Source organism: Pholis gunnellus (genome assembly GCF_910591455.1).
Source record: "Pholis gunnellus genome assembly, chromosome: 8".
NCBI lineage: Eukaryota > Metazoa > Chordata > Actinopteri > Perciformes > Pholidae > Pholis > Pholis gunnellus.
Genome location: NC_136534.1, coordinates 16,499,849 through 16,523,204, shown reverse-complemented (window position 1 = coordinate 16,523,204; position 23,356 = coordinate 16,499,849). Strand labels below are relative to the sequence as shown.

Genomic DNA, 23,356 nt, shown 5'->3' with positions numbered 1-23,356 from the left:
ATTTATTTTTTTATGTCTTTATTATTGTAAAATATTTATAATAATAGTTTAAATATTTACTTAATTAAAAAAGTCAAAAGTAGTCAGTTAAAATGGTGACTTTTTTTATATACATGACACATTAAATTCGAGATTACCTTTAGGCTACAAAATAAAATGACATTAAATGTCAAAGTACACACCATTGAAACATCACACCATAATGCTGTTATGTTCAAACCAATAATAAATTCCAGCAATTTGCAGCAAGTGTATACAACAACAAAAAACCCACCTCCCTCTGTATACCCTTACTAGAATTAACCAGAAAACCTGACACTAAGACAATTAAATAAAAACGACAGGCAATAAGTAAAAAAAGGCAGACCACACACACGCACATTAACTTGCAGTAACACATACTTTTAATATATTTTACACAGCAGAACATACAAAAATTCACACAGAAATCATTTACATGGATGTCTTATTTCAATTTAATAAAATAAAAAGGTGACATCACAACGGTCATGTCTGACAGTAACATTAACACATCAGAAGATCTACTGGTTGTGTTATTAGTGAAGGCTTTATAATGATGAGAGCTAATGTAACTATAACCTTAAGTACAAGATGGTCAAATGAAGATATTACAAATTGACTAATGTCTCTGTAACACAACAAGAACAGAATTAGCAAAATACTCAAATTCAGTGTATTCGTGTCATTAATCTTAACGTTACCGGATTTAAAGTGATATTTCAGGATCACAACCTTTCTGCCTGATCTCACGTTGGTCCGTTTATGTACATGATATGAATAATCTGTAAAATCATCACAATCTCAGGAAGATATTATTCAAATTCTGAGGTTTGAAAGTGAAGTTATTAAAAGTTACTTTACAAGGCTTAACTACGGTCGGATGCAGGCAGCCGAGCTGCCGGTAATAGCTCAGCGGCTAACGTCAGTTAGCTTATCAGTTACCAACGTCACGTAACGGAACATTTTAACACACATGTGATGTTATAAGATCTCTTATTTTGCTTCAACAATAGTATCGGTGACTTTCGAGTGAGTTGAAACCCAATACTTACATTTAAAAGTGAATCCTGCTGCTTCTCCAGCTCTCGCATCAATCGCCGCCATGTTTGTTCAAATCAAATCTTCACCGGCACGCAATGCATCTTGGGATGAGCTGGGCCGCGAAGGATCCATGAGATGTTTCCTCCGAATCTGGGGTCTGAAGGCCGCATTCGTCGGCTGCATTCGAAGGAGTCTTCAACAAACATGCGAATTGGGACAGCCTAGTCGCCGCGCTGTGACACAACCGGTCTACGAATGCAGCCTTCGAAGGATGCAGCCCCTGAATTGAGACCCAGCTGTAGCTTTGTTGTCATTAGCAATTTCTTCACTGACCTGCAGTGTGCTCCAGTGATCTAATTCTATTGTCTTCCATTAACCCCTTGGTTATTGATTTAGTTGCTGCCTTCTTAAAGTTTATGTGCAGATAATACACAAGTGCATCTTCTTTTCAAACCTTACAACATCGTATGTTCGAAAGCATTTCTCACAGTAGACATTTTGGCTTGTCAGAGAACGATGAGCACAGGTGTTAGACAAATAACACTAACGAATGGCTCTATTCTATTCAAGTGTTTCAGTGGGAGTGACTGTGAGCCAGCAGGATTCCTGAAATCAAAGCAGCTACATGGAATCCGGCCATCATTAATTTCATTATCTCCACCTGTGCTTTTCTGACTGTTCAATTCCACTTCTCTTGTCACAATGTCACGACTTAGTGGTGCACTTCAATAAATACAGCCATCGTTTATGAGATTACCAACACCTGTGCTTTTCCTACTTTGGCAGTTCCGAATCACTGCTGTAAAAAAAGGCCGTTTTCCTCACACTCCTGCAGCGTACTGGCCACATTGCTGACCGTTCGTTGGATTCAGCACTGACTTTAAAATATTTAATATGACTTTTACAGCATCAAAAGCATGCTTTGTTCCCTCTGTCATGTATTTGAGGGTGTGTGTGTGTCATTTTTTTTTCAAAGCAAGATCTTTCTGCTGGTGAATGTCAACTATCCCAAGAATCAGGCGGAAAAAGACAGAGAGGGCTTTTGTAATCATTGCCGACAGGCAAATGAAGAACAGTTACTTGCTGTATTTTAATACCTTCCTTATACAACTAACATTATACAAATGTACTCACTGATTGATTATTGGACCTAATGCTCTGCAGTGTGCCATGTCCTTTGAACTTATTTTCATAGACGTTACTTTGTGTTGAAATCTTTGTGTTGAAAACAAGTTGGCATCTAAACTGGAGGAGGGCCATGAGAAAACCACCACCATCTCCAAAAATCATAAACCTTCAAACCCCACCAAATCTTGTCAGCACTTATAAGAACGCTTATTTGGCACAACCCTAACCTATAACTCATGACATACAACAGGTGGTGCTGCACCCAAGTTTAGGCAACATCTGATAACCAGCACATTCCCATATTGAACCCTTTATCTACTGTGTAAAAGAACGCTGCCTAAATTGAACATTCAAGGATGGGTGAAATGATAGATGGGTTTCAGATGTGAACTAAAGCACATCTGTTTCACAATATTGATGGGAATCAATATTTTCTGAGGTATTTTTCTTAAATTGGCAGAGCTCTGCTCAAAAATAAAGGTCCTATGTGCACTATAAATAGATGGTACAGAACATTTAAAACTATTTGCAAACAGAAGAAAGCTCCCTCGTGAATTAGAGAAAAGAGAGTATTTTGTACCCACTATACTAAAAAAGTAATCAGACAAACAGAAGGTGAAATCTTGTAAAAGGCAGTTTTTACTTGAAAATCTGGCACCCATTTGTGCTACAAAATGATCTCACTATCTCACTTCTTGCCCTTCTTCTGTTTATGGAGCACGAAACACTTCTCACAGGCCATGGAGAGGCCGACGACGAGGGAAAGAAACTCTTCGAAGTCCAACTTATCATCTCCGTTTTGGTCCAAATCCTTCCTGATCTTGTCCACAGCCTTCGGGTCATTCTGGCTCTGAAAGAGCAATAGCAAGTGTGACAAGTTTAGGGTGCAAAGCTAAAGTAACCACAGTAAGTTATGTGCATTGATTGGTACTGAGGACAGAGGTTAGATTTAATAGGAAAGATTCTTACTTTCAGGAAGGTGGGTAACTCAGTCTCTATTAGGGTCTTCACTTCTTTCTTGCTTAAGGTCTTTCCATCACCGTCTTCATCGGCATAGCGGTGGAATATGGTAATCAGGGACTCCATGCACTTCTCTAACTCAGTCATGGCTGCAGATGTGGGTGCTGAGAGGAGAAAAGACAAGTCTGGTCAAGAATTTCTCTGGATGGATATGCTTTCTTCTTCACCACACCTATCTGACAGCTATTGTAACTTACTGTGCAGAATAATATTATACGGCTAAGCATACAAAATGATTCTCTGTTATAGTTTCAACTACCAGATAATAGATAAAATAGGCTTGAATACCTTTCATCCATAAAGCATAATTAACTGTAAAGTGGAACTTTCTGTTAGGTTACTTTTGAACTTCTACTTAAGTTAACTTAAGTAGGCCTAAGTTACGTTAAGTTAACTTAAGTAGGCCTAAAGGATAAGGTTGCAATAAAGCAGAAGGCTACTCAGTGGTGGAAAGTATAAGTACATTCACTCAAGTACTGTACTTAAGTATAATTTTGAGGTATATGCACCAATAATTAGAAATCAATGATACAACACACATAATTCTGAAAGGTGCCATGTACAGCATAATGATACTTTGACTTTTTTACTTCAGTAAAAGGTCTGCAGATTTCTTCCACCACTTCAGCCAAAACTAACATATTGTTAAGTGAGGATGTGGGGGTTGGTCTCACTGGCACACAAAGCACATTCTTAAACTATTACACATCATTTTTTGGCACATAAACCAAAAGCCTTATCTCGAGCCTCCCACTCTCGCTCTGCCTTTCCTTTCCACCATTTTTTTGGTTGAGTTCCAAAAATCCCGAGGTAGACTTTACAAAAAAACGGAAGACAAAGAAGAGGGCAATAAAGTAAAAGGAACATAACCGACAGCAGATGAGCCGCTATTTGTCTGAGGAGGAAAGTTGCTGAATACAGAGAACACCAAATGCGACAAAAAGCAGCGTTTGCACGTAGCCTTAAACTGCATACAGATCAGATGAATACTCTTCATAAAGCAGCGTTTGCACGTAGCCTTAAACTACATACAGATCAGATGAATAATCTTCATATAAACAAGAATCCGTTTTCTGTCTGAACTCATAGAACTTGTAAAAAAAAAAGGTTCTTCAACAGTTAAAAGCAGAACAAATAGTGTTTAAGTAATTATAATGAACTCACCAGGTCTCAAAGAGGCAGAAACTGTAGTTTGAGATTCAGTGAAGAGTGCGGGGGCTCACTGGAAGTTTATTCAAGCCTTTATAGTTAACTGGGCAACGCCCAAAAATGATGGGAGGGATATAGAGACAGGGGCAGAAAAAGAGAGAGAGAGAGAAATAACGTGGACGAGTCATCATGAGCAAATACCATCCCTGCCCATGTTTTCGCTCAAGACCGTCCCCTTATAGGCGAGGCAGCTAACTTTAAAAAGCGACAATTTCTTTAAATACCAAAACAGCTGTTAACCTTTTGTTCCCCCTTTAGAGTTTTAGACAGAAAGTCCATCTGGAAATGAAAAAGAAAGTTGTGGCAACGGCAAAGCAATATAACGCGAATCAGTCGAATGACAGACGTGTCTTCCTTTATGACATTGATGACATGTTGAACATTTGTTTTTAAAGCCTTTGTTTATCTAAGGAAGTTTCTATTTGTCAGGAACGTCCTGTTCACGCTGAGCGACACCGGGAAGCGCACCAGTGATCTGTTGGAATTTTTTCCAACCTTTAGGCCACATTTGCCAAAATAAAAACAAAATAGTGCAAATATCTGAATCTATAAAACATATATACACTTTTGACCTACAAATCCATGGCTTATAGCAAAGTTTGTCACCATGACTAAAGTCTGACCATCACTCACCTCTCTTTGAAGTAGACAGCGGCGTCACATAAAATAGTAACTTTATGTTCACAACATCAGAGTTGTTCTAAAGTGTTTAACGCTCACCTCATGGCCATATCATCTCTAAACAACACCGACATGGTTCAGTAACTTCGGGTGCATTTTGACCACAGTTGATGGAAAAGGAGAGGACACAAGCTGCCGTTTCTATCCCTCCTCTGCCTTTTCCTAAACAGTTTTTCAGCTCACAGTTGTAGGATGCCACCACACCTACCTGAGCAAACAGACTGATCATTTACAAACTAGTTTGACAGAACGCAATCACATCCAAAGTCTTTTACAGAGTTTAATTACAAAATGAATTAAACAAAAGAGCAACTTGATGTGCTGATGAATACACAGATAACATGTTTGAATCTCTTTGCAGTCGGTGTAAAAAGAGAGCTGAGGAAAAGGTTATCAATGGAATGTGACGGTCGGCAGGCTTCTTTTAATGGCCTTGATTCAAATTGAGAAAAAAAAATCAATGTATCTTTATATTGGCTTCAAGGTTGTAGTCATTGAACTGATCATAACTTTCCAAGTAATCTTTGAAAAGCCTGCAGAAATACACAGAGGGTTATGGGTTCAAGACATCAATACAAAATATGAAACTGCTGTGTTGCACTGGCCATCAGCTCCTGGGTAATATTAACCGATTTGCTGGATGCAAGTGGGATCCAACAAATTCATCAGTTCTTCCTTTTGCCCTTGCTGGCGGCTTTTGCTGGAGTTACTGCGGGAACAGCTGCTTGGTAGAGAGCTGCAGATACTTTGTTGATGTAGTACAAGGCAAAGAGGGAGAATATCAGGCTGGAATAGAAAGACAGAAAAAGCAAGGGGATGAAATACATTGAACAACTACTTTTAACTGTGTTGTATGAAGTTGAAGGAGTTATCTGTGATCTGCAGAGGTTCTGTCACGTACCATGTGGTGACACAGACACGGTGGACCAGACCAGAGGCAAACAGTGACAGGCACAGGCACAGCAGAACTGGAAGTTGAGAGAATGAATGACAAAAGTGAGGAACAGAGAAGGAATGATATATCAAAGCACTGACATTGTGGGCTAATCCCAGATAAAGTGTGCATATTGTTGTGCAAGATGGTATATTATCAAGGATGCTCATGTTTCAGTGTAAGCTGAGCCGACGCTTGGTCATAGGAGAAATATCAGGCTAAACATCATGTAAACAAAATAATCAAATTAAAATAAAACACGTTGTGTACTGACAGCATGAGTTTGCTGTCACTACTTACTCTCTGGGAATATCTTGGCTTGGAATCCCTTCCCAAAAATCAGATTTTCCATATTATTAAATGCCTGGAAACAAAAGTTAAGGTGCAACAATCCTCAGTGGTATCTGTAGATTTACATGCAACACAAGAAACCAGGTTACTCAGAGAAACCAGGTTAGGTAAAAAAATGGGAAGCAACATTTTGCTGGAAAATGTGTAAACAAAAGACAACAACAGCATGGAATGTTAATTAAAAAAAAGATATCTCAACAAATACTAAAGAATTGTGCAGTTGAATGATTAGCAGCGGGGGATTGAAGCAGTTCAATAGGATACAGTGAGGGAGCAGATGAAGAGGACTGAGCCGAGGAAACCTCCCACGATTGTGAGCCACTCGGTGGATCCCAACTGCTTACTGAACATCTGCATCCCAGCAAACACCAGCACTGACAGCAGGCTGGACAGCACTAGAGAGGTGCCTGTGTTCACCGCTACAGGGCAAAGAAAGGCTTTATTGTATAACTCCAACACAGATGCAAAGTCCTTCGTAGGTTGCAGTAATATACACTAGACTGGCGGGTTTTCTTCTGCTCGATCTCATAAAAAACAAAGACATTTGAAATCGACACTCTTTTTTTAAAGATACTAGATGCTGGAATGACTCTCTGTTGCATTTGAGCCATGATATCATCAATTTAGGAATATATCAACTTCAGAAGACCAGTTAAAATACCTGCTCACTCACTTGAATGAGTCTAGATTGGCCACCTTAACGCTGACTCTTTATAACGTAACGCCACGTCAGTGTTCGTTCATAAACGCTTCCGTTCAAATTGCTGTTAGCTTTAAGCTAAACATCCGACGTTAGCCGCAAACATAATTAATGTAACGCTCTCACATCCTACACAATAATACATGTATGTCCTTGCTGTTTCAGAGTAGTTTATATGCAAGCAGTAAGATGGTTCAGTCCATTTCTAAACGTTAGCGTTAGCGAGCTAGCTTGACCATAGAATTGGCCGCTGGAGTTTTTAAATGTCTACGCGAATACAAACGCGACTGAATGAGTTAACTTGAATGACAAATGAATCGTGTAATACATACCCATGATTCACTGTGAAATAAAAGTCCCTGTTGTCAAACAAATGTGATTTAGGTTTAACTTGGTTCGGACAGTTAATTTGTCATCGGCTCTAGGAACAAAAAAAACTTCACCACCCGGTCCAAATGTCAGGTGGGACCAGTGGGCGGAGTCATGAATGGAGGAAGCGAGAAACGTAGCTGTTAGATTGGAACTTCATTTTAAATCTGCTGAATAAACCACAGAGCTATAAATCATTGTAAATGTGTCTCTTATTTCAGTTTATCCGTTTTAAATTAATTTACACAAATGGAAATTCATCAATGAAAGACTTTGTTGTTTCTTTGTTGAGAATAGTTATAATGTATCATACATACTGTTTTGTACTTTTTTCCATTTCTATAACCCATTTATTGTTTTAATAATTGATTAAAACTCTGGTTGTGGTATGAGTCTGCTACTCTGGGTGAAGGAGTATTGGTCGAGGGTAAGCACTGTGAAACAGATGTGCCTGAGAAGCAAAAATAGACTTGAGTGCCAAAGGGGTTAAAAGCATAAATAAAAGACAACACAACAGCAGTTTAAGAAATATTTTTACAACATATATTTGAGATTACAATAACATTCTAAGATATCCATTAAAATTTGACGGACAGTCTGGGAACAACAGAACAATTGTTGCTTTTTCTTTAACATTATTATATATATTTATAAAAAAACAAATGCCAGAGCGGCTTGTATATCTGTTTGCTGTTTGGCGCACTGTATGCACGTAATACAGTCATTAAACATAGTTTTTCCATCCATTCCTCTGTACCTCATTAATGAACCACAGACCTTCTTCAGCTAGTATCTGTTGACACTAATTGATCTGTTGATTGAGACTTAAGTTGACATCCACACTAAATTATTGCATTTCACATCCGTACTGTCTTTCATAATGGCTTCTTCTTCAGTCCAAAAACAGCTATAAACAGAAGAATCTCCACAAAAGCAGGTAGCACACTGGAGGGAGAGACAGACAGAGATAGAAATGTAGAGAAAACAGTGCAACAGTGCTTAGCACTACTTCCATGCATTCATATGTCATAATTACTAATACTTCATTGATTATAGAGGTTCTATCACTTTGCTCTCAGAAAGCTGATACATGCATGCACATCAACACACGCACAAACACAAACCTGCAGATGGCAAAAATAACCCAATATGTCCAGCATTCCCACTTCTCAAACACAAAGAAAGACAAGGATACGGACGCGCTGCAGTGGACAGCCAGTGCTGGGTTTAATATCTGTCAGGGAAAAAAATGGTTTTGGGCAAACAATACAGGCAATACTAAGTATAAATACACTAACCTGCAAAACGCAAGGATCCACCAGTAGATGTCACACTCCCACTTCTCAAATAGAAAGAAAAGCAGAGCCACTGAGGCACTGGCATGGACTCCTGTTGCTAGAGTTTGGAGTCATGGAATTGTAACTGACAATTAGAATGACTTTTTAATACCACTGATCTCTCTTTATACTTAGATATGTCATGTGACATCAATTTCCTGGCTCTTTGTTGAGGCTGTCATCAATTCTAAGCCAAACATGATTTCCCACCTCTCTTTCTTTGTGCAGAAGACAAATGTCATTGTAATTGCTGCTCTTGTAGAAGTGAAGTCAGAAAGGAAACAAAGGGGGAGAGTGGGAAAGCAACAAAGGCCCCTGGCTGGAATTGAACATGTACCAATTATATTGTCATCTCCTATCAATACTCATCAATGAGGGGCCCACACAGTATCAGTCTAAAAGGATACACAGGAGACCTTGGCTACAGTTGAACATGGACACTCCTGAGAAGAACCCAGCCAACTCTATAGCAAACAGACCGAGGGTGACAGCCAATGCCACCACCAACCTGCGACAAAGAGAGACATATGAGAGGGTGTGTACGCCTGTGTGGCAGTGTTGTAGTACTCGAGATCGGTCTCTGTCTCGTCTCGGTCTCAGACAAGGAGGACCTCACCGCACCTGTGGGGACATCACTAAATTGCCTTTGCTTTGTATGTTTATTTATTTAACATCATTACTGTGATTGCTAATAGAAAACAAAAGAAAATCCCCGCACATAAAATTCCCCTCTGCAATTATTTACTACTTGACTTGGTCTTGGTCTCAACCCCTCAAAGTCTTGTCTCTGTCCTGATACACTGTGGTCCTGGTCATGACTTGGTCTCGGTTTAGGTGGTTTTGAGTACAACCTTGCTGTGTGGGTCAAAATGTGTCTTACTTTGTATGTGTATGTGTTTGTCAAATGTGTTCTTACTTCCTGTCTTCATCGTCATACTGCTCTTGCGTGAAATCCAAAGGCAAGCAAGCCTTCACGTTGTTTCCCTGTGAAACAAACATTTCAAACAGCTTAGCATGAAAAACACTAACTTGCATGAGGTTATATTGTTTTTTTAGGGTTGGAGCGCGTGAATACAATCGTTTACTTACCCTCGACCAAAAGATTGTGATAACGATGACAAGGTGAGCTATAATGGTCAAGAACCGTGCAGGTACGAGGCTGCTGACAGCCGACATACCGAGCAACTGTCTACTTAAACAGACGAGTATACTGGAATACAACGCGCAAACAAATGCTACGTTATTTGCTGCAATTTCAATGTGCCCAGCTCATATTAGCCACTTCGCTGCAGTCTGACAAATAAGCTTCGGTTTACTTTATCGAAAGCGATCATAAACGACACAGTGCGACGTTGAAGCACACACTAATTAGAAATAGCGAACATATCGCAAATAATATTTAAGTTAGCTACTATTACGACCAACACAACAAAGAGATACTACATCCACACTATTGCGCCGAAAGACGGTTGCTACAACAACTGACATCATAAATAGGAGCTGGTGCATTCTTACTTACAGTCCGGTTTCCTTAATGACCAATATCCAAAGGTTCCGGACACGGACAACAATTGAGAGAGGACCGTTCGTGTTTTTCTTACACAACACTGCCCCCTAGCGGCACTACGAAAACTGGGCCACAAACAATTGGGCATATTTAAAAGACTTGCACCTCTGAAAGCAACAACCAGGAGATTTATTTTGACTAACTGAGCAAGAAGGAAGCGATACGATTCAAAAATATGAATTCTTATAAAAATAATAATAATACTGGGCATCAACTGCTGTTTCATGGTTGGACCCATAGCCTGGACATGTAGTTTATAAATTGTCAAATATGCAAATATTGAAAAAACATAATACTAATATCTATTTTAACAATGTAAGATGTTTAATGGTTTCTAGGGCAATGTGGTTGTGATATAGCTTACACCAGACCTAACCAAACCCCCCCTCCCATCCTCTTTTCAGAGGACGCTTCAGAGACAGACTGCACAGAATCAGCGTGCGCATAACGGCACACACGGAGCAGAGAAAACCCACAAACGCAAATCTGTTGTGGTGGTTCACCAATTACGGTCCAGGGTCGCATTTTCCTCGGTACGACTGACATACCCTGCCCCTGTCTTTACCCAGAAAAAACAAAGGTTTCGTTGTTGTATCGCAGTGACGCTGACATCTTCCAGGTATGGCTGAAGCGGAGTTACAAACCTTTACCTCTATCATGGACGCTTTGGTTCGCATTAGTGTAAGTATGACGCTCATTTTATTACCCTATTTATTTAAACCACGTGTGCTTATTTAAAAAAAAGATACCACCATCATATTTTGTCATCCACCCTCATATTTATTATATACCACAATTTGTGCCATATTCCCTCTGGACCCATCTGAACTCACGGGTTGCGTCTGTGATGATGGAATGTGAGGCTTTTCTTCCGTTTGAGCATTTTTTGGGGCATTAATACAATCAAAGACAGTTTTTGGCAAACGCTCGAGCACTGTGGGTGGAAACATTAAAAAAAAAAGCAAGGCCACAAATAACATAGGCTATATCGAAACGTTGTTGCAGATAAAGCGGTGGATGTTTGGTGATTATAATCAAATATGTTGGCTAACGGCTTCAGATGCTCATGGGCCGCATACGATGAGGCAGAACTGATGTGCGTTGTCATAGAAACGGGATGCTGCGTTTAAGTAGGCTATAGATGCAACACCGGAACTGGGCCTCCAGTAACAACTGAAAGCTGTATATTTATTTTAGTTATTTTAAAATGTTTCCGTGGAGAAGTGTACTCAGTTACCAAACCATGGTATCGTATGCCCGAGCTGAGCTAATTCCATATCTGACTTGTTCAAAGGGAAGGTGAAGCTGGAGACAGACTAACACCTGAAGTCAGGGGAAAGATATTTTCTCCCCCACATTTTCCTCCCCTGTGCTCTGTACATCTAACATCAGTTATACAAAACCAGTGTCTGATGCCGCTCTCCTTCTCGCTCCTGACTCCTACACATCTCACGTACATTTATTTTGTGCAGGTCACAGGAACTGCAGAATGTAAAGAGCAGTGGATTCTTTTTTTACTCTCGTGACTCAGCCTTTATCGAATGTGACTCCTCACTCAGCTCTCTTCTTGAACCTCTCCCCCTCCAGTCCAACATGAAGAGTATGGAACAGGAGCTGCATTGCCCGGTGTGTGACGAGATGGTGAAGCAGCCCATCCTTCTGCCGTGTCAGCACAGTGTTTGCCTGCTGTGTGCGGCTGAGGTGTTGGTACAGAGAGGTTATCCTCCTCCAGACCTCCCTCCAGAGCCCAACTCGCCGGCCTCCACACCCAACACTCGCTCCCCACGACAGGCTCGAAGACCCACACCCAGGACGCCTGACCGCCTGGAACGGGTCCTCAGAACAGGTGGAGAACAGATGTGTTTGTTTGGTACAGCTGATGGGAATTTAAAAATGTAAATGAATGATCTCATTATTGGGTCATCTTAGACTGACATTGTGCAAAAATGAAAAGATGGCATTGTGATATGACATCACGGTCTTTTTAGCGTCAGACTTTCATAGGTGATGTAGCTGACACATCAGTATCCTGCTGAGCATGCAGGGCTTTATGCATTCATCTCATGACTTATTGAAGTGCATGTAGAGCAAAGGCCACAGAGACGAGGAGTCAAGGAGGCACAAAAGGCAGCAAGCATCTGTCGAGCAGGTGTATTTTCACTGCGTGTGTGTAAGCTAATAGTGTTTCCTCCAAAGTGAACTTACTTTTATTTATCACTGAATTATACATGTGAGGGACAACTAAGAGTTCTGCCTCATTCTCCTCTACATCTCTATCCATGTCTCCTTCTCCTTCATCTCCCCTCCTTTACACCTGCGTCCTCCTCTCAGTGTGCGGGACATACCCAGGGCGGAGACGGAAGGATGCGGCCCCTCCCCCCATGTTGTTCCCGTGTCCTTCCTGTCAGCAGGACGTGGAGCTCGGAGAGAAAGGCCTGACAGACTGCCTCCGCAACCTCACACTGGAGCGGATTGTGGAGAGGTTTGCATGTAGATATACAGTAATATACTGTAGCAGAGAGAGTCACAGGAGCAGTCAGGTGTAGTAAGACCTGACACTGCAGGCACAAACATGACTTGTGCTGTCTTGGTATTTCACCCCATGATCATTTCCCATCATCAGCTCACTAACAGAAATCATAAAGAAAGAAAGAAGAAACAAAATCCCCTTATCAATCCTACAGGCAATAAAGAAAGGCAGCGAATGAAGGGCTTAGTCAATACTGCCTTATAAACGGCATCATTCCTTTACTCCTGATCAAAGACTGACCCTCAGAGCTGATTGCAGGGACAGCACAGAAACGTTGAGGAAGTTTGAAGTGAAATACTTCTCATCCGTCTTTAATGTTGATCATCCTCTTCTCTTATCACTTCAAATTGAGAGGAGCCGCTTTGGAAAAAAGCGCTGTGAGATGGGCAGAGAGTTATGTTTGATGAGTGCAGCTGCTGATTCCCTAGACAGTGGTCAGGAAAGTGTGACGGTGCATGTTTTACTGCGCAGGGTGCAGTAACACGGCAGCTGCTGGTGATGTATCCAGGTCAGGCAGTTACAGAGTAACTACTGAAAAGAGAGCAGGGCAAACCCGGATGAGCTCAATCTTCCCTTTGTTGAGTTTTATGGACTCCTCCTTTTTTTTGCATTGTTTTCTGCTGCAGAATTGCTTTCGCCCTGCTCTTACCTCCCTGTACCCCTGTCTGCCCTTTAGGTACAGGCACACAGTGAGTCTGGGCAGTGTAGCCATCATGTGTGGTTTCTGTAAGCCTCCCCAGTCTCTGGAGGCCTCTAAGGGCTGCGCTGATTGCAAGTCCAACTTCTGTAACGAGTGTTTCAAACTCTACCACCCCTGGGGAACCCCTCGAGCTCAGCACGAACACATTCTACCCACCAACAACTTCCGGCCGAAGGTTTGTCTGTCTTTGTGTTTTGCTCATCATATACAGTAGCTTCTCTTCTATTGTCATTGTGCCTTAATCCTCTTTCGTGCTCCAGGTCCTAACATGCACCGAGCATGAGCAGGAGAGACTGCAGTGGTACTGCCGTAACTGCCAGAGGTTACTGTGCCCACTTTGTAAGCTCCGTCGTGTCCACCACGGACACAAAGTGTTGCCTATAGCACAGGCCTACCAGACCCTCAAGGTGAGTCGGCTTCAACTGTGTTAAGATCTTGACGTTAGCGGCCTTGAAATGTTAACTTCTGCTTTGGTCTTACAGGACAAGGTTACCAAGGAAGTCAACTTTTTCCTGGCCAACCAGGAGACAATACAGAGTCAGATCACTCAACTGGAAGCTGCCATCAAACAGATGGAGGTGAACTATCGTTTCTCTGCTTTGTCAAAGTACCCGTCTCCTCGTGCTGTTCCTTGAACAGCAATAGTTGGAGAATCTGCTGCAATATTCGGGTTCAATGGAAATGACTATGGCCAGCAGTGTTTCTTCTATAACACTGCTGTGGTCTACACAACCAATAATTACTTTTCTTTTGGAGAACAAGCTGAAAGCACTGATGTTTACTTACAAAAAGCAACATTTTTGACACTGATCAACAACACACTGTGGTTTTGTTGTGCTTCAATACAACGGGAATCCAACCCCAGCCTATCCTGCCAGTTAACTGTCACTACAACTGCAGCTAAAGGCACAGGTAGCATTAGTGGGCCCTCTAGAGGCCAGGGGGCTCTAGTGCCATGACACAATTCTGTGTTGGCAATATCTAAGACATCGTCTCTGTGTTTGTCATTCCTCATCTGTCATTGCTGTTTAACTCAGCACTATCTCCCCACTCTGTCTCTCTCCTATAGGCGAACAGCGCAGTGGCTCTGCATCAGCTGACCCACTGTATCCGAGAGCTGGGAGCGGCGGTAGCGGAGCGTCAGGGGGCTTTGGCTCTGGCCCTGGAGGGATCCCGCAGCAGGAGGGAGGATGCCCTGTCGGTCCAGGTCTCGGTGAGGCAAGGCCTGCTGGAGCACGCTGGCCTGATGGCCTACACCCAGGAGCTGCTCAAGGAGACCGATCCACCCTGCTTCGTACAGGCTGCCAGAGTCACCCACAGCAGGTAACACACTTATTCAGCTGAATCCTAAAATTTGGAGGAATGGTTTGGTAAGATTTTGCTTTCTGACACCTCTTTTTTTCCTGTGTGTCTTTCCTCCTCCAGGCTTGTGAAGGCCATAGAAAACCTCCAGGGTTTCTCTCTCTCAGCTGATCTCTCCTTCAGGAACTTTCACCTCGACGCATCCAAAGAAGTCAAGCTCATCCACAGCTTGGAGTTCATACATGGTAGGCTGTTTTGTTTCTGTGATTCAAACCGTATATAAGTGAAATTATACTTTATTATAGTAAATCAACCACATTTGTTGCTTTGTCTCCTCCACAGCCCCACTGGCTCCAGTCATTGACACCCAGAAGACACTTGCGTATGACCATCTGTTTCTGTGCTGGCGCCTCCCTCAGGACTCGGCCCCAGCTTGGCACTTCTCCGTCGAATACCAACGACGAGCAGGAGGGGCCGCAGCCACTTGGGGCGGCACCAGATCTCCTGATGCTGCAACCGCATGGCTGCGGCTGGATGAAGTGAGAGGAACCAATGCTGTGATCAATCGGCTGCAGATGGACAGCGTGTACGTGCTCAGGGTGAGAGGCTGCAATAAGGCCGGGTTTGGAGAGTACAGTGAAGAAGTTTACCTCCACACTCCACCAGCACCTGGTGAGATATGGACATCCATTGTTTGACATCACATTTTACATTTTTACATTTCTTTTACCACAAAAAAACGTAATCTTTTTCCATTCTTTTAAAAACAAATGCGGCCATTCCTTGTTTCCAATGCAGTTTCTCTGAATTCATTGCAAAGAATTGTACAGTAAATATCTTGGAGAATAAGTAATATGCCTTCAGATAGTTTTGTTTGCATTGGTAACAAAGAAAACACTCTGCCAACAGCTAAGTTTGATATTTTTCCGGTATTGCCATTTCTTCAATTGATTAACTAATCGTGATATTTTTTACTTTTCTCTCCATTCCTTTATTTTTTCTATTCCCATTTTTTATTTTAGCTTCTGCACATCCCTTTTTTTATTCTGCATTTCAGTTTCATCCAGACTCTTTCCTGTCTCTCCTTCTGCACAAACAATATGTATCGTTCCTTTATATTGTCCTAGGTTCCCTTTTAACGTTGGTTTGTCACAGCCCGACTCAAAAGCTCCGATAAAGTAGGGAGACCAGACAAGTTTATAAATGAATAGCACATTCATTTAAAACATTAACCTTTGCATTAAACATGCAAGTCAGTAATTAGTCATGGAAGCATGCATGGAAAGTCTACCACAAACCAAACATCAGCCAGGGAAGAGAGAGCCTCCATGTGAAGGTGGTGAGCTTTTATAACAGGAACCACAGCGGACCCAGGTGTGGCTCATTAAACTGACGACCCAGATTCTGCAAGTCAAAGAAGAGCCAAGACACAGGGACACCTAGTGGAGTGGAGGGGTCGTCACACTCTACATTAGTCCTTCCTTCACAAAACCAGATCGGTTTCAACAACATGTAGAAGTGAATGTTACCTTTACTCTGATTCTCACATTTCCTCCTCCTGCTAAAGCCACTTCATCCTATTTTTTCCTCTTGAATACACCTTTTCTCTTGATCGGCCTCTTATTATGTGTTCTCCTCCCACTCTGGTTATTATTCCATTATGTGATCAGACTTGCTGTAGCCTGACTGTCACAGCTTCGGGATCTAACCCTTCCTCCCTCGTGACTCCTTTCCGTTACCTTCCTTGCCATCTCTCTCCCCTCTTCACCCCTCCTTTCCCTCCTGGTATGCCTCCTTTTCCTGCCCCCTCAGTGTTGAGTTTCTCTTTGGACTCACGCTGGGGGTTGCATGCTGACAGGCTGGCATTGGGCAGAGGCCAAACTTACGCTCGCAGTGTGCCAGGCCTCTCCCTCCTGCAGGCTGCCGACCGCACACTCACTTCTTGCCACTTGACTTCTGACCTGCTGGTGGCCGACTTGTCCGTCACTGAAGGCAGACACTACTGGGCATGCTCCGTGGAGCCTGGTTCCTACCTGGTAAAGGTGAGAGAGATGCTTGTTGGTCAGCTGGATTGGTATTATAATGCGTTGTATGTATGGAATCATCTGTACATCTGTTACATGGTGACTCAAAATGGATGTGACCAAAGATTTCTGTCTTTCTGACTCTGTTTTGCAGGTGGGGGTAGGACAGGAGCAGAAGCTACAAGAGTGGTTTCATCTCCCCCAGGACATGGCCAGCCCTCGGTAACTAAATCGTCCTCTCTTAAACATAGACTTTCCCCACAAGCTGAGCTATCAGGACTCTTTTATGTCCATCTGCCACTGTGGCTGGTGGATTCCTAAAGCTGCCAGACACTTAATACATTAACATTGGGTCTTTAGGCGGGTGAGTGAAGCAAATCTAGCAGCCACTTGCATATTTTACCAGCATTTGGCTTTTGGCTGGTGCTAACTTCCAACCCTGTTCTTTCCTATTCAGTGTTTTTATTGGATTATCTGCATGGTTCATATAGATTTAAGGGGTTAACAGAAGGAAAAGGCAAACCATGAAGGAAGGCCTTGAACCCACAACTTTCAGACTGTGGAGCAGTTTCTCTGTTAGCTGAGCTCTCAGAACCCTGAGGAAACTCATTGACTTTCACACACAAGACTTCGTCAGTTTGTCAGTGTAAACATGTTACAGTGAGAACAAGTTTTAGTCTATAAACACGTTTTGCTGCAGGCTGATGAAGGTGAAGTTTCTAAAGTCAGATTACATGTAGTCACTTGATCAAGAGAAAATAGTACACACACACACATACATATATAATCACAATATGTAAACATACATATATATATATATATATATATATACTTTCACTGCTGTTTTGAGTGTCTCATAACTACATGATCTCTACAGTTATAATCATGCACACTCCTAGTTTTCAACACTGTAAATATACAATCGTATAGTGTAGTGTGTATTGGAGTTCCAACACAGCTGCAGTTAGGACTAAGGTCACAATGTGCATGTTTTTAGGAGACAGACGACTTTTTTCTTCATTTTCAATGACTTTTCAATACATTCAAATTGAATACAGGTGCAAATAGAAGTTGGAGTATAAAGTGGAGTATTTTATATCTTCAGGTCATTCTGTATTTAAACTTAGGAAACATTTTCCTCCTTTGCTTAGTTTTACTTTTGCACGGTCTAATCTTTTCCTCCCGTCTGCCTCCCCCCCAGCTGCGACCCAGACAGTGGCCATGACAGTGGGGCAGAGGACGGCCAGGACTCTCCTCCCTTCTGCTTCCTCACAATAGGCATGGGCAAGATCCTGCTTCCTCAGGGACATGGTCACACTCAGAACCATGGTGACAGCCAGAGCCAGGGGGGAGTGCACTCCCACAGCACCAGCCATAGTAACCTGCCTCACCCTCATACCGCTCCTCTGCCACCCCGACTGGGAGTGTGTCTGGACTGTGACAAAGGACAAGTCACCTTCTATGATGCCCACTCGTTGCGGATCCTTTGGGAGGGACACATGGACTGTTCAACTCCAGTGTGTCCGGCCTTCTGCTTCATTGGCGGAGGGGCCCTGCAGCTGCAGGACCTTGTGGCCAATCGGAGCATCGAGGAGCCGTCACCACGTAGGGTAACTATCCAAACGCGTGCAACAAATCTCAGCAAATAAATTATGGTGAGACAGTTTATGGGGCACAGTTGACTCAGCAATCAAACTTTATGTAAGTAGAGATACATGTGGTTTGTATTCACCACTTAATGTAAGTCAATAATGAATTGCCTTGATCCTGTGAAACATTGATGCTTGATGAAACTGTCACTGCTGAATATGGTTAAGGTTTTCCTCTCAATGTGATTGTTGAGATCGTAATATAAATATCTCATGTTCTTTTGCATTGGCACTTGGGCTGGACATGACGTTTTTTCTTTTGGCTATTTATTTCCTGCTTTCTTTCTTTTAAATTGTGTAATGCTCCTATGGACATTGGCTGAAGTGATTTTAGACTATGCAGAATTCTGTCGACAGGGTGAGTAAATCCCCTTTATAACAGGTTAAATCTGTTTGCAATGTAAAAATATAAAGTCTGCCCTTCTTTTACACTTGTCTTAATTTGTCCCAGAATGACTGGACAACAAAAGTTGCATGCAAGTGTAACTAGGATTTAAAACGTACATATATACAGATAACTGACTGTCACCTTGTAAACGCACCTCAGATGTACTGTATGTCTAATTTTATATCTTTATTTTTAATGTAGCCTCAACAAGTGTTAACGATGTGCATATAAGTCAGAATTAGAGGCTGTGAATATTCTTCGGTTGTTGAAGTGTTGGCTCACGTCAGGATCACGCGTCCCTGTGTCTAAACAGTCCCAGGTGGTATTTTATATAGTCGCTGTTTTGCATTTCAAAAAAGGACTTTTGTGGCATTTTCGGCTGGGTGAACACGCTAACAGTTGCCTCAATGTTTTCAAAAGAGATATCAAAGTAAAATCGGTTCTGAAAAATCATGTTCTCATAATGCTGATTGACTCAATAACATGTGAATACATTTCAGTGTTTTACATTTTGACAAAAGTTAAAAATGCAGATGGCCTACTTGGCCAGTTTAAAACTGTGGCGTTTGAGCGATTTGCACATACATATTAATGATTAGATGTGGATGGATGGAGTAGGCTAATGAGAAGAGGTCTATCTTATGAGCTCTGGTTGACTTCATCTTTTTTCCTACTACAGCTGACAGTAGCTCATTTACTTGACGAAGCTGATAAAGTAATGTCTGGGGAATGTAAGAGCCCAGTTATGTATCATATCAGTGCAAGAGATTGTCTATATTGTAATATTTTCAAATCGACTGGCTCCGTCTGTATTTTGATATAAAATATGATTTTCTGATTTGTATGTGTGTGTGTGTGAACTCTGGCTGTGACTGTCTCGAATGACGTGTCTAGACTCCTCTGCCTGTGTTACAACACAGCACTTGAGTGACTTTAGACTGTAGCATCGCAGAAATCCGAATCTCTTCATTTAGATTTAGCCTTGGCTGGCAGAATGTTTCTATCATGTCATGAGAAAAACAATAAATGACTGATAACTGTAACATGGAGTCCTTTTCTTTCAAACAATGACCAGTAATTACTATGATGTCTTCTAAAGTTACATAGAGGTAACTGTACAAGAGCAATCCCCCTCTTTTCTGAATAATATAACCCAAGAAACCTTTTCTTTAGTGTGTGTCCTCTTGTTTTGTATTTCTGACAGGCTTTCAATCTGAATCACAGAGGACTCTCTTGGTTGTATTTCATTTCCATCATCGCAAACAGTGTGTTTAATTGTAGCGTGCTATAAAGTTGTCACATTTTGATTGACTGTAAACAGCAGTGCTCCAGAAGGGATTGATGAAAACAGATTCACCTTGTTTAAACGTCACGGAGTGCATGAGACACGCCTGCATGTAACGGCAAGCGTGCCCTTAATCACTCGAGTGTGCCAGATCTAACAGGTAAAGTGGATCTTTTGTGCCACAGGGTTTAAATATAACCAACCTATTTAGTACAGACTCAAGACACACCTTAAGGACACAAGGCGGTATTATATGTGAGCTCAAAAACAAGGCGAGAGAGGTGGCGGATCAGTCGGTGAGCCAGTTGGACTGGTCGTAGAACACACTGTCATCTCCCAGACAGAGAGACAAAGGTGAAGAAGTTCAGTATAGCTATTGCGTAACACCAGAATAATTGAGCATTTGTTATGTTTTTTTTTTACATCAACAAAGAGATGTTGCAATCAAACCAGTGTTTGTGCTCTCTGTAAGTATGACTTGTCTGCTGCAGGAGTATGTAATACAAATAATTAACCAATAGGGGGCGACATTGTTTGAGCTTTGTCTATTTCCTCTGTCTCAAACGTCAGTCAGCAACAGGTGCATGATGTGTCAACACTGACTTGACTGGTCGCAAATCTGTGATGACAGGTCAGATATGAGTTAAGAGTGCTATTCTTTGAGCTATTTATTGTGTTACACCTGGATGAATATGTATCTCTCTCTCTCCTTGTGCCTCTTTCCCATTCCCATTTGTTCTACCAATGTATTTGTTACGAACAATAAATAGTTGGTGAATAGCCCAAGGCCGACTCATTTTCATCTGCAGTCCCTTGACAGAATGCACCTGCAAAGTTCTGCAGAGTGTCACATATTAATTGCGCATTTACACCACATAAACCAAAAGGGACATCATAGAAAGAGAAAGAAACCATCCCATAGCACAAAACTATGTTAACACCACATTGGTCCCAGATTGTAAAAACAGTCAAACTTGTAAAATGTGCCATTGAAACAGCGTTTTCCTTCAGTGTTTTCTCTCTCACTCCGCCTCCTCAGGCTCTGGTGGTTGCATCATGTCTTAGCTACAGCTCAGTCTAGTGTCTACTTGTTTACCCAACAGAGCTCCTCCCCACAAAGGTTAAGCCAGTGTTTGTCTGTGGTTGCACGCAAGTGTGTTGATGTGGAATCCACCCAATGTTCTACGTGAATTTTGTTGTGAAATTATATTGTTCTTGTAACTTGATTTAACGGAGGAGTTGATCGATTGTCCGATAAGATGAATATGCAACTAAACTGCAATAACAGGGAAAACCTGGGAGTTTAGAATTCACATGAATACAGATAATTACCTATGCTGTCGTTCAAATATTTCATATATCTCAACATAAACATATAGATGTAATATGTCATGGATATTTCGCTATCTAAGAGTATCTGTTCTGAGTCATTCCCTTGGATGAAACTACAGTACTTGAATAGCCAATAAAGCTTTATTTCATGTGTTGGAGTTGACTGAAGCAAAAATGCTGAGCGCCATGCAGAATAAGTTCCACACGCATTGATATGTAGCACACTTTCAAATGTGCACACAGTGCAGGAAGCTGCAGAAATGTTTGCTAATGCAAGCACAGGCTCCAAGTCCCCAGAACAGCTGTGGCTCCTATCTTTCCTCAGCACCTCTGCACATCGTGTACGTCCTGCAACACACACTTCTCCACCAACATTTAGGCCCCCGAGTAACTTTACAAGTCTCGACTATGGTCTACACGTTTTCTGTCTATAAACTGTCAAACTAAATGTTTTTCCACCGCTCAAAGAGGTTCCCGTACATCACAAATTACATTTTTGTTTGTCACTGCAATGAAAGACAGACACCCACACACCTACACACACACACACATGCAATTGAATCCAAATCCACTTCACATGGTTGCCACTCAAAAACACTTACAATCCACATTTACACACACACACACACACACCAATCTGCTGCTTGTGTGTGTGTGTTCTGAATGGATGCCAAAGTGAAAAAGCATGCTCAGACAGGACCAAAGCCCCTGAAGCTCTGTGAGTATTTATATGTGATCGTGTGTCATTTTTAGACTGGAAAGACATTAAATCTCCTGAACCACCTGTTTGGCTTGATTTAAAACTGTAACCTGGTTTGTGGCTGTCCATGCTATGTGAGTATTAGAAAGGATTTATAGAACATAACCAAGAAGAATAAGAAGTTTGTGAGTCTAATTCCAATGTATTTATTTAACTTTTAAAGCCAGCTAAATGAAACTTTGAGCTTGACACATGCAATTCTGCCATTGGGTCCAGTGGTGTTATTGAGTAGGAAGATACCTGACAAATGATTTATATGGAAGGTGAAATGTGTATGTTGATCCGCGCTGACAGTGTTTTGGTCCATAGGCTGTCCTCTGACAGATTAATGACTAGCTGTCCACATATCACTTTGCTCAATGTTCCCACTCTAAAGGGCGGCAGAAGCCGAGGGAGGAGGAAGAACAGGAAGGAGAAGGATGGGAGACAGAGACAGGATATACTGAACCACACAACATAACCCTGAGGACACACCGGAGGGCTGCCTGTAAATCTATTTCCGTATAGAGCAAAGGTCTTTCAGCACCAACTGGTAACAGTTAAAGAGCTGAAAGCCCACATTTTGTTTTGCATGTGTGATTGTGTGTGTATGAGAAAAAGGAAGGTGGCCTCGTGTGTTACCTCCGCGGCATGCGTCCTTTCAGCTGTGCAACCACCAGGCTCTGAGGAGGAAGAAATGCTGATTATAAAACCCAAACAAAAGTGGAGGAGCTGGTAAAACTGAGAATAGAAAGCCACTTGCTACCCCCTGCACACGGTTCCCCATAAATACCTACCGCAGCAACTGCATTTACAAACAACGGAGTGCACGCTTTATACATGTACACTAATGAAAAGCTATGAGAGGAAGCTTCAGTATCAATGTTGACTGAGGAATTTCATGTGTAGTCCGTCAGTGAAATTTGCTGCATATCCAGAGAGCCTGAAGTGATTTTTTTCTTAGGGGAGAAGGCGTGTGTTGCTGCTCTTCTATAAATCTTAGACCGGCTGACATTTTGAAGAGACAGACCTGATTATCACTGCAGATG

General features: G+C 41.9%; 4 protein-coding genes across 5 annotated transcripts; 1 reads left to right on the top strand and 3 right to left on the bottom strand.

Moving 5' to 3' along the window:
* Window positions 1-2,808: 2,808 nt before the first annotated feature.
* Window positions 2,809-4,472, bottom strand: s100a10b (S100 calcium binding protein A10b). The gene is made up of 3 exons (XM_079164939.1): window positions 4,375-4,472; window positions 3,160-3,314; window positions 2,809-3,040 (listed from the first exon to the last, which is right to left on the bottom strand). The coding sequence occupies exons 2-3, from the start codon at window positions 3,295-3,297 to the stop codon at window positions 2,879-2,881; spliced, it is 300 nt and encodes a 99-aa protein (XP_079021065.1). The 5' UTR covers window positions 3,298-3,314; window positions 4,375-4,472; the 3' UTR covers window positions 2,809-2,878.
* An 895-nt stretch (window positions 4,473-5,367) lies between these two features.
* On the bottom strand, window positions 5,368-7,558 carry krtcap2 (keratinocyte associated protein 2). The gene is made up of 5 exons (XM_079164951.1): window positions 7,418-7,558; window positions 6,650-6,804; window positions 6,335-6,398; window positions 6,002-6,068; window positions 5,368-5,886 (listed from the first exon to the last, which is right to left on the bottom strand). Exons 1-5 carry the CDS (start codon window positions 7,419-7,421, stop codon window positions 5,766-5,768), a joined length of 411 nt encoding a protein of 136 aa, XP_079021077.1. The 5' UTR covers window positions 7,422-7,558; the 3' UTR covers window positions 5,368-5,765.
* Window positions 7,559-8,047: 489 nt separating this feature from the next.
* On the bottom strand, window positions 8,048-10,258 carry tmem107l (transmembrane protein 107 like). 2 transcript variants are annotated; one of them, XM_079165566.1, is made up of 5 exons: window positions 9,881-10,258; window positions 9,708-9,775; window positions 9,199-9,299; window positions 8,753-8,849; window positions 8,048-8,399 (listed from the first exon to the last, which is right to left on the bottom strand). In XM_079165566.1, exons 1-5 carry the CDS (start codon window positions 9,965-9,967, stop codon window positions 8,330-8,332), a joined length of 423 nt encoding a protein of 140 aa, XP_079021692.1. In that variant the 5' UTR covers window positions 9,968-10,258; the 3' UTR covers window positions 8,048-8,329. The 2 variants fall into 2 exon arrangements, with proteins under 2 accessions (XP_079021692.1, XP_079021691.1); XM_079165565.1 differs by lacking the exon at window positions 8,753-8,849 and adding an exon at window positions 8,579-8,675.
* Window positions 10,259-10,979: 721 nt separating this feature from the next.
* On the top strand, window positions 10,980-18,563 carry trim46a (tripartite motif containing 46a; the record flags this gene model as incomplete). Its single annotated transcript, XM_079164334.1, has 12 exons — window positions 10,980-11,039; window positions 11,946-12,204; window positions 12,690-12,840; window positions 13,565-13,763; window positions 13,849-13,995; window positions 14,071-14,166; window positions 14,658-14,911; window positions 15,014-15,135; window positions 15,233-15,562; window positions 16,703-16,932; window positions 17,069-17,136; window positions 18,116-18,563. The coding sequence occupies 12 exons, from the start codon at window positions 10,980-10,982 to the stop codon at window positions 18,561-18,563; spliced, it is 2,364 nt and encodes a 787-aa protein (XP_079020460.1).
* Between the last annotated feature and the right edge of the window lie 4,793 nt (window positions 18,564-23,356).